Source organism: Chinchilla lanigera, unplaced genomic scaffold (assembly GCF_000276665.1).
Source record: "Chinchilla lanigera isolate Chin_1 unplaced genomic scaffold, ChiLan1.0 scaffold00066, whole genome shotgun sequence".
NCBI classification, from domain to species: Eukaryota; Metazoa; Chordata; class Mammalia; order Rodentia; family Chinchillidae; genus Chinchilla; species Chinchilla lanigera.
The window spans coordinates 256,730-270,885 of NW_004955467.1; the positions used below are offsets into that span (position 1 = coordinate 256,730).

The window sequence follows — 14,156 nt, forward strand, 5'->3', positions numbered from 1 at the left end:
CCTGGAGATATAGGTGGATCTATACTTCAAAATAGATTCCTCTTCTAAAAGTTGAGCTCAGAAGTAGAGAGTAGAATGGTTACCAGGCCACAGGAGTGGCCTGTGGAGGCGGGAAGCAAGAAAAGTTCTTCATCAAAGGGTACGAAGTTTTGGGCTCTGGGGCTGTAGCTCACTGGCAGAGCAGTTGGCTAGCATGTGGCGAGACCCTGGGTTAGATCCCCAGAAAATAATAGATAAATAAACATACAAATAAATAAATAGAAGTTACAAAGTTTTAAATAGAAGGAATAGTTTGAGACTGATTACACAGCAGGGTGTTTGAAGTCCACCCTGTGTATTTCAAATTAACTAGAGTAAATTTCAAACGTCTCACTATGAAAGATGATAAGTAGGCAAGGAGATGGGTATGCGGATCACTTTGATCTGATCATTCTTTGTTGTATACATGTATCATCTATACCCCACATAAATGTACACAATTATGATATATCAATAAAAATAATATTTAAAAAAGATATAATAGCTGAGCATGGTCACACTCTGTCTCAAAAAATAAAAAGGACTGGAAATATTCCTCAGTGTGAGGCCCTGGGTTCAATCCCCAGTAAAAACAATAATAAAAAGATACCAAATATTATATAAAGTGTCTCCTTGGTGTTTTATACTGATTGCAGGTTACAATGATAATATTTTGAATGCATTATGTTAAATAAAATATATTACAAAAAAAAAAAGGTTGCTCTGATATTTCCATTAACTGTGTCATCAGCAAATCCAAAACATGAGGAATGCCAGAAACTCAACTAAATAATTTTCTGCACCATGGTGGAAGCCCAGTGAAATCTGGCACTTCCACTCTGAACATCTCTCATATTTTTAATTAAAATATTATTGAACTTGAGAAAAGGGCACAAAACAACGGAATGCGCGGGACTGGAAGTTCTCTGTAGGTATCAGATTACTTCTCACCACCTCAGAGCTCACCGGGTACTGATGTATTAAAACAAACCATGCGTAAGTCGGTCACCACTTCACCCCAAGACAACATTCAGGTTTTAATATAATCACCTATTCGTGGCCAGTATATTCCCAATTATTATTCTAGAAATTAAATGGGGCAGTAATTTCTTTCCCTGCTTTTTGAAAAGATAAGCTCTAGTAATTTCAGACGCTGTGGATTTAGTTCTTTCCTCCAAAAGCTGCAAGGTGATAAAGGGGTGCCCTGATTCACCTCCTTCTGCATCTTCCACACTCGCCCCCTCTGTGCCCTTGTGGGAACCCACACGACACACGGAGAAGAGGGGACAGGGCGGCGAGTACGCAAGGAGAGCGCTTGCTCCGTGCCACGCCCATTGAGAACACACGGGGGCGCTGTTGCAGGACGTTCTGTGTCCAGCAGCCAAGCATGCTGACCTGGGCTTTCCCATCTCATCCCAAACTCTCCAGGACCGCCAGCGTCAGTCCTGGAGTCTCACTCTCAAGGTCTCAACATATAAAGGGCTTTCACGAAAAGGACAGAATCCCTTTTGTAGAAAAGGGACGTTTCCAAATGCTTTTTCAAGGGTTCTTGCTATAACCTCCTTTGAAGGAAGAACTGGATGACACGACAGGGAAAGGGCTAGAAAGGTAGTTGTTGTGCTCAGGTACGACAGTGTGGAAGATCACCAGCACCGACAGGCAAGGGGGCATGACCCAGCACTGGGGCCTGGAAGGGGCAGAAGACCACTTCCGGCCCCTCCTAGTGCCCTCCCTGCCTGGATGGAGTGTGGGAAATTTCCAGAATTCCACAGTCAAGTTTCAGTGTGCTCTGACAACCATTTCCTGGGCCTGCCCCATTTGATTTCTGAACCCTGCATGAACACGGTTAAAGCTTACCAACCACTCCGAGCTCAGTCGCAAACATCAGTGCGATCCCAATGGGAAGACCAATCACATAATAACCCACGGCATTAACAATGGCTCCAACCTTCTGGTTTCCAGTCCCCCTCAGGATGCCTCCACAGGTACACTGTAGGCAGGAAATATTCCATCAGAGTGAGACTGCTGGGGTTCTGAGCGACCCACCACTGGGTCACAGGCCTACCAAGGTGCTCAAGCTTAAAATTCACGTCCATGTGACAGTGTTCTGCAGAAATGATCACGATAATGATACTCATACTTTACTCTCTTCCCAGTTGAAATTTATCATCATTGTAAGAAATATATAACACAGATCATACAAGTGCTTAAAGGACTTCTGCAAAATACTCACAGCAAGACCTTCAAAGAGGTGGGACACAGCATAAATTGGGACCACCTGAGCCACCAGAGCAATGATGTCTCTGTCCAGAAAATAAAGCACATGGTAATTGGCAGGAAACAAACATACGGAAAAGAAAAATTTCAGTTCCCCTGTCACGGGCCTCCACTTGTCCCACCTTGGCATGGACTTGTGTTCTAGTCAAGAGCCAGTGCAGGGACAACTCTACAACTGCTTGGAACACAGAGGAAACCAATCGCATGTTACAGTCCATGACTTTTAGAAAAAATACATCACCTATTTGACCAATGCAAAGCAATTAAATATTCTGAACACCTACCCCCAAAATTAAAATTCAGGTTATATTGCCATCTTTCTTTTAACGTGGATTCCTTAGGGCAGGTCAGTGTGTCCCAGTGGCAGAATGGAGCACTGCAGCCTAAGAGTTAGGGTGCTTTCCATGAAGGGCCGAAGGCCTAGCTTGAGTGAAGCCCTGGGTTCAATCCCAGTGCTGGGGAGAGGGGGTGCTCCCCATGGAACTCAGCTCAGTAAACTGTGAAGGCCACAGACCCTTCCTGCAGAATTATCCTTGGTACCTTTCATACAACCGGCAGCGCAGGCTTATACACTAGAGTCACCACGAAGTGAGCAAGGCATCAACTGCAAGGGTGTGGCCACTACAACGTCACCAGGTGACAGCACAGGACTTTTTCAACTCCACTATAACCTTACGGGCCTACTGCCCTAACCTCAGCCCATCACTGACCAAAAGGTCATTATGTTGTGCATGATGGCAATTTGGTTTTTGAATTTCCTACATCCCCAATCTCAAAGATACAATGTGTGAGCCTTTTGTTTTCATTTTTCTTCCTGTCCAGAGTAGGTAGACTCAAAACACACTCCCCCATGTTCTTACTGGAAGCATCACTGTATCCTGGACTTCAGGATATCATCTGACTCCCCTTGAAAAAATGAGGGCTCTCTGAGCTGCCTTCCCTACTTACTCTGAGGTGAGAAGTCTGTAACAGAATGGCAGAGGCAGAAAAACACCAACATATCTAAGGACAAATAACTGAAGAGTAAACTGCAGAACTTAATTCTGTCCATTCCACTGGCTTCTTACATCCATGAAGAGAATGCCAATTTGCACTGTATAATTGCTAAGAAAGGTAGTCCAAATAAGAAATAAACCTATGATTTTTTTTTTGAGACAAGGTCTTACTATGTAGCTCAGGTTGGCCTCAAAGTTGTGATCCTCCTGCCTCAACCTCCCTATGCTGGGCCCGTATTTCTATATGGCTAGAATATAACTGTTGGCCTCTTTGGGAAACAAAAACCCTCATCAGAGCACAGAAAGGTTTATCACACAAAAGAATTCTTCAGCAACACCACTAATACCTATTAAATTTGCATTTGAGATTACGAATCAGTTCCCACAGCTGATCTGTCCCTCCCAAGCAACATCAGTGGTTTCTGATCTTGCAAATGATTCCGACACCCCTCCAAGATGCAGCTATCCCAGGGCTTCCTGAGGACAGCATCTACCCAATTTAACCATTTTTATACCACAGATTTCACACACTTAGCCAAATGTGGTCCACATTTGTAATCCCAGCACTGAGTCAAGAGGACAGCAAGTTCAAGCCCAGCCTCAGCAGTGTAGGGACTTAGCAAGGCCCTATCTCAAAATTAAAAAAAAAAATCCCTGATATTGCAAAAGGAGAAGAGGAGGAGAAGAAGAGAAGGAAGATCAAGAAGGGTTGGAAAGGAGGAGTCCAGGAAGAGGCAAAGGAGGAGGAGAAAAAGAAGCAGAAAATTTCAGAACTCACCTGTTGGTAGTGAAAATGTACCCCAAAACATCCTTACAGCTTAGTAGCAGGACACAAAAGGTTACAGCAAAGAGCTCTGGAAGTAAAAGGGCAGGAGAAACAGCCCAGTGAACAAGGTCCATTACTGTTGGGTATTAAGTGTCCCTCACAGGCTCATGTGTCGAAGGCCTGGTTCCCAGGGCAGCAGTGTTCAGATGTGGGGCTTGTAGGAGGTTATTGGATTATGAGAGCTCTTACCTCAGGAGTGGATTTTAATCCACTGATGGATCCACAATTTGATGGCATTACTGGGAGGCTGTGAAAACTTTAAGAGGCAGGCCCAGCTGGGAGTAAGTCACTGGGGCTGTGCCTTGCAGGGTCTGTCCCGCCCTCTCCCCTCTTCTCTCTGCTTCCTGGCTGCCATGAGGTGAGCAGCTCTGTTCCACAGTGAGTTCCCAGCCATGATGTCAGCCTCCCCTCGGGCCCACAGCAATGGGGCCAAGCAACCATGGATTGAAAACTCTAAAACCATGAGCCGAAGTAACATTTCCCTTCTTGAACTGATTTTCTCAGGTGCTTTGTCATGGCACTGGAAGGCTGACCGACAAGGTCTGCAGGAAATGGGGAAGACTGCATGCACCATGAGGCTTAACAAACGGATCTAAGCACCTGTGATCACCATGGACACCACGGAGGACTTCTTTGCCTGTTCAATGTTTCCAGCACCGAGTGCATTTCCTACCCGGACGTTGGCAGCCACACTGAAGCCTGTAGGGATCTAAAAGGAAAAGAAGACCTACAACAGCAAAACTGCAGGGTGAGAACACAGCACAGAGGAGCAGCCTCATGTCAGCACCTTACTGGCAAAGCTAGATCCTACACGTTCTGAAGACTCATTTGCAATATCCCCTTAGTCCAGCTGGGAACCCCTAGGGCAAATATGGAACTTGGATCCCCAGGTTATGATGCTAATCATAGACGGGCTAGCGTTCGAGCTCTGCCATGGAGGAACCTATGCAATCATATTCCCCGCCTGGGAATGAGAGGTGGGAAAGAGGGGTGGGTGGTTTGGAGTCCAGGTTATGCTATTCTAAAGACCATTAAGGGACTAAATTGAGAAGACAGGAATGGTACTAAAGGAACTATAAGGAAGTAGCACTGTACTGTGTTTAGGAATCAGGACTCTGAAGCCGGAAAGTTTGGGTTCAAACTTTGACACAGACATTTATCAACGGTGTGACTACAGGCAAGTTACTTCACCTCGCTGGATCTCCACTGTCTTATCTGTAAAAAGGCTGTAGTCAAGGGACTGACCCCCTACGGTTATTGTGGGTTTTACTGAGTCCATACATGCTAACTGCTTCGAACAGTGTCTCCCATGTGGACAGTGCTCAATAAAGATTTTCCATTACTGTTATCTATAAATTTACCACTTGAGAGCTATTAATAAAGAAAAAAGCTTCACTTGAAAATAAATGTTGCCCTATAGTCAGAACAGAGCACAAGGTCAAAGAAAATCTGACGCACAGATTAAAGATTACAAACGAAATGGAAGCCTGAGCCCTGGCTGCAAGCTCACCACAGTGCCATGCAGACCCTTCCCATCAAACGCCGTCTTCAGCACAAAGGGAGAGACTAGCATGTGACAGGGACAGAGCTGGCAGGCACCACCTTAACCCAGCACCTGCGTTAATGTCATTAAAGATGGGACAGTCAACGTCTATGCTGCCCTGAGCAGGGCACAGCATCACTTCCATTCTCCTGCCCAAAGCAGGTGGTCTGGGTCTGCGCAGGAGACAAAGGCACCTACACTGAGGAAAATGCTACATACAGTGGCCTGTGTTCTTCAGAAATGCCAACACCAAGGAGGACAAAGAAAGGTTAAGAACCTGTTCCAGATTAAAGGACTTTAAAGAGTTGTGTCACGTGTCACAGCTGGGCATGATAGCTCATGCCTGGAATCTCAGCTACTTGGGAGGCTGAGGCAGAAAGATTGCAAGGTCAAGTCCAACCTGGACAATTTAGTGAGACCCTGTTTCAAAATAAAAAAAAGAGAGTCTGGGGATATAGTTCAGTGGTAAAAAACAAAACAAAGCAACAAAAACTAAACATACTGGTTCAATCTTTGGTAGAAAAAAAAAAAAGATACATTGTCACCTTAATGCCAGGTAAAAAGAATGGTTACAAAGGACATCACTGGAACAACTGATGGTATTTAACTACAGACCGTGTACATGGAGGAATAGAGAAAGAGACAGAGAGAGAGTGAGACAGGGAGAGACAGAAAGACAGAGAGAGACAGGAAATGGAGCAAATGTAACCTGTGCAATAAAGGGTACCCATCCTTCTTCGGATTAGGGAGAAACAGAAGGGCACATTCCTACAGGCCTATGGGAAAGGATATGACAATATACCCAAAAGACCAAAAACTGTAGATAAATTTCACTTGTAGGAATTTATCGTAAAGAAACAACCAAGCAGATGTACAGACATATTTGCTGTACAGTGCGAATATGTTCACTGAGGTATTATTAATATTGAAACATTGGAAATTAAATATTCAACAATGGGAGACTAGTTTAAAAACTATACCACACACAGTAGAGTACTAATGTTCCATTAAGCATTTTGTTTTTTTGGTTTTTTTTTTCCATTAAGCATTTTGATTTAGATGTAGTCTCGGAAGGTAGTGAAATATAGAACTTAAATAAAACATAAAAATTTAAAAATACAGATTAAAATAAATGATAGAAAAACAAAAACCAAAAGTACAGGCCCACCAGGCATGGTGGCACACACCTATAAGCCCAGCACTTGGGGGCCTGAGGCAGGAGGATCGCTGCAAGGCCAGCCTGGGCTACATAGTGAGACCCTGTCTCAAAAAGACCAAAAAAAAAAAAAAAAAAAGCACAGGCTCATAAGAGAATGATTCTTAAAGAAAATAGGAGGAAATATGTATTTAAAATATAACCAACGAGTGATGGAATCTAAGCGTTAATACCACAAAAAATACAAAAATACACTGGCTTTAGTCTCTTTCAATGTTACAAATGCCCCTTTCTGATTTTATTGTTGTTTCATTTTGTTCTGCAGCGGTGGGGACAGATCCCAGGGCCTTACGTATGCCAGGCAAGCACTCCACTATCAAGCTATAGCCCCCGGCTCCCACTTTCAACTTCTGTTTCTAAAGTGGTGCTTGCCATGGAAGAAAGTCCTTCAGAATTTCTAGTTTATGTTTCCAGTGAAACAATTCACAGAAAAGCCTCTGACAATGACAGCTCTTCTCTAGAACATCAGCGTGCCCTTCCTTCCAAAGGCTGACTTAAGCCCACTGTGCACACGCACATCTCAGCCAGGCCCATCTGTGGGCGGTGACACTGGATGGCTTCCACGCTCTGGCCATGGTGAGCAGCGCCACTGTGCATTCCTTTGAGTCTCTCCTCAGGGGCTTCCCTGTCATGTAGGAAGGAGGCTTCAGGACAGGACAGGAGCTGTCATGGTGACAGGCAAGTAGCTTCGCGTTCATGGCAAAACCCCCACCCACCCAGCTCCACCTCACTAGGCCCTTCGAGACCTTTCTGTTGTGACAACTGAGAAAGATGCTAAAATTATGGGAAAACACTCAACTCTTTCAGATTTGAACTATGTTAGGACAGAGAACCAGAAGATCTTTGGAATTTCTGCCCATCCCACCTGCAGCTCACAGGGACCCTCCCCAGCTTTAGAATGACATTTTATTTTGGCCACTCATTTCACAGGTTATTACTTGTAACATTAATGCCTGTGCTCATCTGTAGAACTCTTTCAAAGAATCAAGCAAGGAAAACATCTAGCACAGCTGCATGGCTGCTCTCAGACACTCACCATGTACACGATGACAGCCAGCTCATACACAACAGACTGGGCGCCCAGCTCCACAGTGCCAAGGACACCTGGTGGACAAAGACAGCTGATTCCCTGCTTCTGCACAGGATCCCCCACATTTCCTTCAGTCATCCCGTCGTCCACACACATACCACTCAGGAAGCTCCCGATCTCGTAGGCCCACCACTCAATGCACAGCATCAACATGCTGGGGATGGCCAGGTGCAGGAAGGAGGCCCAGTCCTGCAGGCACTCGAGGGACCAGCCTGCAGGCGTGACACACATTTCCAACATATTGGGCCATGGGGCAGCAACTCAGCCCAGGGCAAACTCACATCCAAGATGGAAGGAAAGGCAGTGCTTACCTCCCCATGTGGCTTCATGCAGTTTTCTCCAGAAGATGTAGAGAAAGAGGAGAAGAGCCAGGGTGAACTGGGAAATGGTATTGGCCAGCGCAGAACCCCTGAAAAAGGGTCCTGGTAAGGACAGGTGCTGTGCTCCAGAGCTGCCCTGCTTCTCTCAGTGCGGCACAGAGCTGGCTATCCCTTGTGTGCTCTTCTGCAGACCCTGAGGCATCTTCTTCCCAGGGGAGCATCCCCACCAATGTTTCCCAGGATGGCACAAGGAGTCACACATGGGGCCATAAGGTGCTTTTCTGGACCCTGGAAAAGCCACATGCAAGTCATCCCTCCTCCCTGTCCCAAGAGGAAGCCAGACTCACGTCACTCCAAGGTGCAGCTGATAGACAAATATATAGTTGGCAAAGGCATTGACAAGGTTGGCTGCAACTCCGGTCACAATCTGGGGCAGAACGATTCCCTGGAACAAGGAGATACTGCAGGCTACACTCACCAGGACATGCGTTAGGCTCCAGCTCTGCCAGTGTCCCAGCAGGAGGGGTTAACTGGGGATACCACATCCCTGCTGTTCCTACCTTCCCCCTCTCCCCTCCCTTCCTCCTCTTTTTTGAGCATGAGGTATGGAGCTCTGGCCACAGAGTGCCACAGGCAGGAGAAAAGGCAGAATGAAGCGAATGAAGAAGAGAAATGGCTCATCTGCCAGGGTGGGGGGCTGGCAGAGACAACATGTTTAAAGATGACACTGCAGACAATGAGGGATAGCAGGTGAAAGCACAACATTGTCTTGACCAAAACTGAAATTCAGAAAACTGACCAGAGAAGACCTTGTGAAACTAACATTCCTTTCTGAGATGTGGAGTAGACTATCGCAGCCGACCCTGAGAAGCAGGGGCAGGAGAAACACCTGTCTGTTTGGAATCTCAGAGACACAGGGGTTGTATATAGAGCTCAGCATATAGCGCTTACCATATCCATTTTTTGCAAGTTTTTGGGTTCTGCTTGTTTTTGTACTAATGATTGAACCCAGGTCTTTTGCACTGGGTTACATCTCCAGACACTTTTGTTTTGTTTTTGTTTTTGAGATAGGGTCTCGCTAAGTTGTTAAATTGCCCAGGCTGGGCTTGAACTTGCAATTGCCCTGCATCAGCCTTCCAGAGTACTGGGATTACAGCCATGTACCACAATACCTGGCTAGATTTACAGATTGCAAGGAAAACAGGACTTGAGTCCATATCAGGACAAGAGTCTTGGCTGACCACTTACATGGACCACTTATTTGTCAGGAGCTCCTAGTTAGTTTTCAGCAAGGGAGTCTGTGATCAGATTTACATTTCAGGCAGACAGCTCGGTGTAGGATGGACCCAGGGAAAATCTGGCAGCAAGGAGACTAGTTAAAATCCTACAGAAATGATACAGAGGACAAATGACAGAAAATGAATTCAGGTAGTGGCACAGCACAAAAGGAGGAATAGATAGGACCTACAGGGCCAGGTAACTGACCAATGTAGAAGGAAAAGATGAAATCATAGGTATGATGGCCCTACAAAAGACAGGTGACAGGAAGAAAAAGTGGTGGAGGCCGCTGAACCAGGAGACAGGAGGCCCTGTTGCTCCACTGCCTGGAATGCCCTTCTCCCTGCTCCACCTCGCCAGCCCTACGTGTTTACCATAACCCAGTTCACACCTCCCCAGCCCTCTCAGTTCAAAGCCCTCCACTTCTAGGCCTTTCCCTTGTCCTTGGTGTGAGGAATGTGCAGTGTTCATACCCTCTGTCTCCATGTAAGCAAGCCTGCACCTGAGGTTAGCTCACCACAATGCCCGACAGCTGACAGCCAAGAAGAAAGAGACCCTGCAAGGTACTTAGGGTTCTCTCTGCTTTCAACTTGGTTCTCAACTAAACAACACAGCCCAGAGATGAACCAAAAATACTAATTTCCTTTTCTCAACTACTTCAAGAAAGTAATATGCATGCTAATAAAATATGTAACTATTATTATGTTAACGTGGTAGTATCCTAAATTAAGATCATTAAGTAGGTAGGAAACTCTCCTTTCTTTCCCTGTTAGCTATTCTGAAAAGTGTGGCAAGGACATCAGGCCTGGTCCTGCATTTACCTGGATTTGTCTAGAAGGAATAGCCCACATCCCACACCATGCACTAGAATCATATATCCACACCTACCAAGTGGGGGCAACTATGTTGGGATCTCTGGCCAATGCTGTGAGCCACATGGGAAGAGTGCTGGCTGATGTTAGATGTCATTACAGTTTGAGCTTTTGTGTCTCCACTAGAGCAATTAAGAGCTTTCAGACAGAGCTAAGCAGCAAGGCTGACCCTCGGGGACCAGGCAGGCCACTGTAACCTTTAGCTCTCTCTGGAGAGCAGACAGGCCTGCATCCCTCCCTCCAGGGAGCCAAAGAACACAGCGGCCCTGGTGCTAATAATGCCAATGACAATATTTCCTAGTAAGAACTGGATACGAATTTTCCAGAGCCAAAAGTAATATGTTCACTCCCTGATATTACCTAACGAACCTCTCCACAGCAAAGCCCTGTGCATACAACTTTGAAAACATTTTTCAGTGGCCCTAAGAAGGTGAGCTCCCTCTACCCTGGTCTCCAAGACCCCTGAGTATTTGCAGGGCCTCCACTCCCCCCAAGGAGAAGGGCCATCCCCATTACCTGGTTGAGCAGGTATTTAACTTGTAATGTATAAAGAAAAGCTGCCTGTAAAAGAGGAAGAGGTGAACGTTACCAGTGAGGCCCGACACACATCACTGAGCTGGAGCCACGGCTGGCTTGTGCCATAACCGGGGCCTGGCTGCCCTTTGCACCTGCCCAGGGACACAGAGGCACCATGTGAGTGCGGGGGTGGGGCGGGGCATCTGTGGTCATCTCCTTTGTGGATGAGTATGATCCAACCTCCCCACTTGACCCCCTCCCCAAGTGGCAAAAGGAAATGTAATTTCCTTCAGTGCATGGCAAGCATTTTCCTGGGGACGTCGACATAAAACTCGGAGGACCCATCCTTGTAGACCGGGCTACCATCCTGTTTGGTGAAACAATGAAAGATTATCACATTAGAAATATTTAAGGACAGGGCTGGGGTATAGCTCAGGGGTAGGGCACTTGCCTAGCATGTATGAGGCCCTGGGTTCAATCCCTAGCATCACAAAAACATATAAATAAAAATTTTAAAGTCTAAAAATAAAATTAAAAATTTTAGAAAAAGAAAGCAATGCCAGTTTTGTTTGTTTGTTTGTTTTGTATTGTTCTCTCTTTTTGAGACAGGGTCTTGCTATGCAGTTCAGGCTGGCTTTGAGCTCACTTTGTAGCCCAGGCTGGTCTCAAACTTGCAACAATCCTCCTGCTTCTCAGCCTTCCAAGTACTAGGATTATAGGTGTGTGTCACCACGTCCAGCACTCAATGCCAGTTATGAGGGCAAATGGTTATTGTTATGGGCCGAATTAGGTCTCCCAAATTCACACTTTGAAGCCCTAACCCACACACACACGCGTAACAATTTGGAGGTCTTTTGTTTTTGGAGACCTGATCAAATTAAAATTAAGGAATCAGAGTAAGGCCATAATCTAACAGAATTGGTATCCTTTAGTTACTTACTTTTATTATTTTAATTTTTAATTTTTTTGGTGAGATTGAACTCAGTCTTCTCACTGAGCTAAATCCGAGTTTTTATTTTTTATTTTTTTATTTTGATACAGGGTCTCACTAAGTTACTAACTTGCCCAGACAGGGCTTGAATTTGTGATTCTCCTGCCTCAGCCTCCCAGATTACTGGGATTATAGATTGACTGGTCATTCATTCCTTCATTTACAGTACTAGGGACTGAGCCCCAGGGCCTCTCACATGCTAGGCAAGTGCTCTACCACTGAACTATACCCCTAGCCCTTTTAATTTTTTATTTTTGAGACAGAGTTTCACCAAGTTACTCAGAGTAGCAGGAGGATGACCATGTTATGTGGCAGCCAAAGGGCAGACATCTGCGAGCCCAGGAGAGACCACAGACGAGAACAACTGTGCCGACACCTTGGCCTCGGATACGCGGCTTCCAGAACGGTGGAAAGTGCATTTCTGTTGCCTAATCCCATCAGCCTTTGGTGTTCAGTTATAGAAGCCTCAGCAAACTAATTCAACTGTGCTCTCCAACTGGACAGACTTAGCGTTAGTGGTTCACTGACCGCACACGAGTGGGTGTCAAACATTAACACCCACTAATAGCTCTGGGTGACCACCCTCAGCTAAGTAAAGTCTAAAGATCAAAGCAGCCCTCAGAGGTTCTGAACTGGGTATGGCTTTAATCCTAAAATAGGAGTCTGGACTCTTCTCCCCAGATGATCCCAAAGGGTGGCCCAGCAGTGGGAATTTAAGACAGTGTCTCTTGGAGTTGAATCGCCCACCCTAGTGTTTGAGGGACAAACCAGTCATGTCCTTAATGGTTATAATTAAAACCATGCTTCCATTAAGATGCCAATGGAGGACTGAGCCAGACATGGGGCTCAGGGATGTTGCCGCCACTTTCCACCCACAGACCCCAAGAAATGAAACTCTGAACCCTTCAAAACTTACAGGAAGAGCGGGAATGAAGATCATGACATAGGCATGGGTAAGCCTGCATAATGAAAAGATAAGAACCAATAATAGAGGCCTCCATTTCACAGAAGGAGAGGCAAAATAAAATAACTAATGACTAAAGCTACCTTTTGCCTTCTCTCTTTCTAAATAAATGGATTTAAACCATGAGAGCAAATAAGAAAATTTATACTTAGAGCTTGACATACCCCAAATTACCTTTCTTGATTTTTCCATCTTTAGGTGCAGGACAGGGTTTCTCAACACTGCACCATGGCCAGAAAACTCTGTCCTGGGAACTGTCCTGTGCATCACAGGATGTCACCAAGTCTTTCTGGTCCTAACCAATAGCAGCCCCATGACCAGCTGTGATACCCAGAAATGTCTTCAAATATTTCCAAGTGCCTCTGGGTTTGGAGCCACTGGTTTAGGGCAAGAATTTAATTTTAAAGGCCTTAGTCCATGAAGCAGTAGATCTCAAATGTGGCAGTTCATCAGAATCATGTGGGAAGCTTTGAAAGCTACTCATGTCCAGGCCTCACCCTAGACCAATTAAAAAAGAGGTGAAGGAGGCCTAGAGACACACAGCAGGACTTAAAGCACTCAAATGCTTTTCATACTAACCATGGTCAGGAATTACTATGACTAAACATCACAAACGACCATGCCACACACAGAGGATGTTCACAAATCTTTTTGCTATTATTGTTGGTTTTTTCCTGGTGCTGGGGATCAGACCCAGGCCTCAGCACACTTGACAAGCATTCTATCTCTGAGCTATGCCCCCCAGCCACCAGGAGTTTGCAACTCTAATTCTACTCAAAACTCTTTACCGTGGAAGTCCTCCAGAGAAGGAAGGTTCTAGATCTTAGGAGCCAGATACAGGAGTCAGTAAGGCCTGGGTGGGAGGGGTCAGCCTAGGAGAACTTGCACCCCAGCTTGGTGGTGCCCGTGTTCCTGTCCTTTGTAACTCCCAGAGGTGGAACCTGGATGATTGTCTTTTTGTTGGGATACCTGCTGCATCCACCATGACAGCCTTGTCTTACCTGGACACTTCTGGGTCCTGCCTGAAGAGCAGCAGGATGTGCTGAGTGTTGAGGAAGAGTGCCCAGCACGGGAAGCAGGAGAGCAGCAGGATGAGTGTGCCCCTCTGTAGGATCACCCCCACGTACTTCAGGTTCTGGCTCCCGTACGTCTGGGGTGCATTCAGCCAAAACAAAACTATCAGCACAGAAAGCACACATCCCCATTGTCCCCCACCCCCAAAGCCTTTGGCTATGCCACTAGGTGCCCTG

At 45.9% G+C, this 14,156-nt stretch overlaps 1 protein-coding gene across 5 annotated transcripts in view; it reads right to left on the bottom strand.

The window, feature by feature from the left end:
- The window catches only part of LOC102027057 (multidrug and toxin extrusion protein 1), a 44,196-nt gene that overhangs the window by 18,430 nt on the left and 11,610 nt on the right, over positions 1–14,156 (bottom strand). For all 5 annotated transcript variants that reach the window (XM_013522186.1, XM_005399261.2, XM_005399262.2 and 2 more), the window contains 11 exons: positions 13,908–14,056; positions 12,859–12,901; positions 10,952–10,996; positions 8,633–8,730; positions 8,277–8,374; positions 8,064–8,177; positions 7,912–7,979; positions 4,717–4,825; positions 4,069–4,144; positions 2,252–2,321; positions 1,876–2,008 (listed from right to left, as the gene is read on the bottom strand). In XM_013522186.1, coding sequence (XP_013377640.1) covers positions 1,876–2,008; positions 2,252–2,321; positions 4,069–4,144; positions 4,717–4,825; positions 7,912–7,979; positions 8,064–8,177; positions 8,277–8,374; positions 8,633–8,730; positions 10,952–10,996; positions 12,859–12,901; positions 13,908–14,056 — 1,003 coding nt within the window. The remainder of the gene's footprint in view (positions 1–1,875; positions 2,009–2,251; positions 2,322–4,068; positions 4,145–4,716; positions 4,826–7,911; positions 7,980–8,063; positions 8,178–8,276; positions 8,375–8,632; positions 8,731–10,951; positions 10,997–12,858; positions 12,902–13,907; positions 14,057–14,156) is intronic.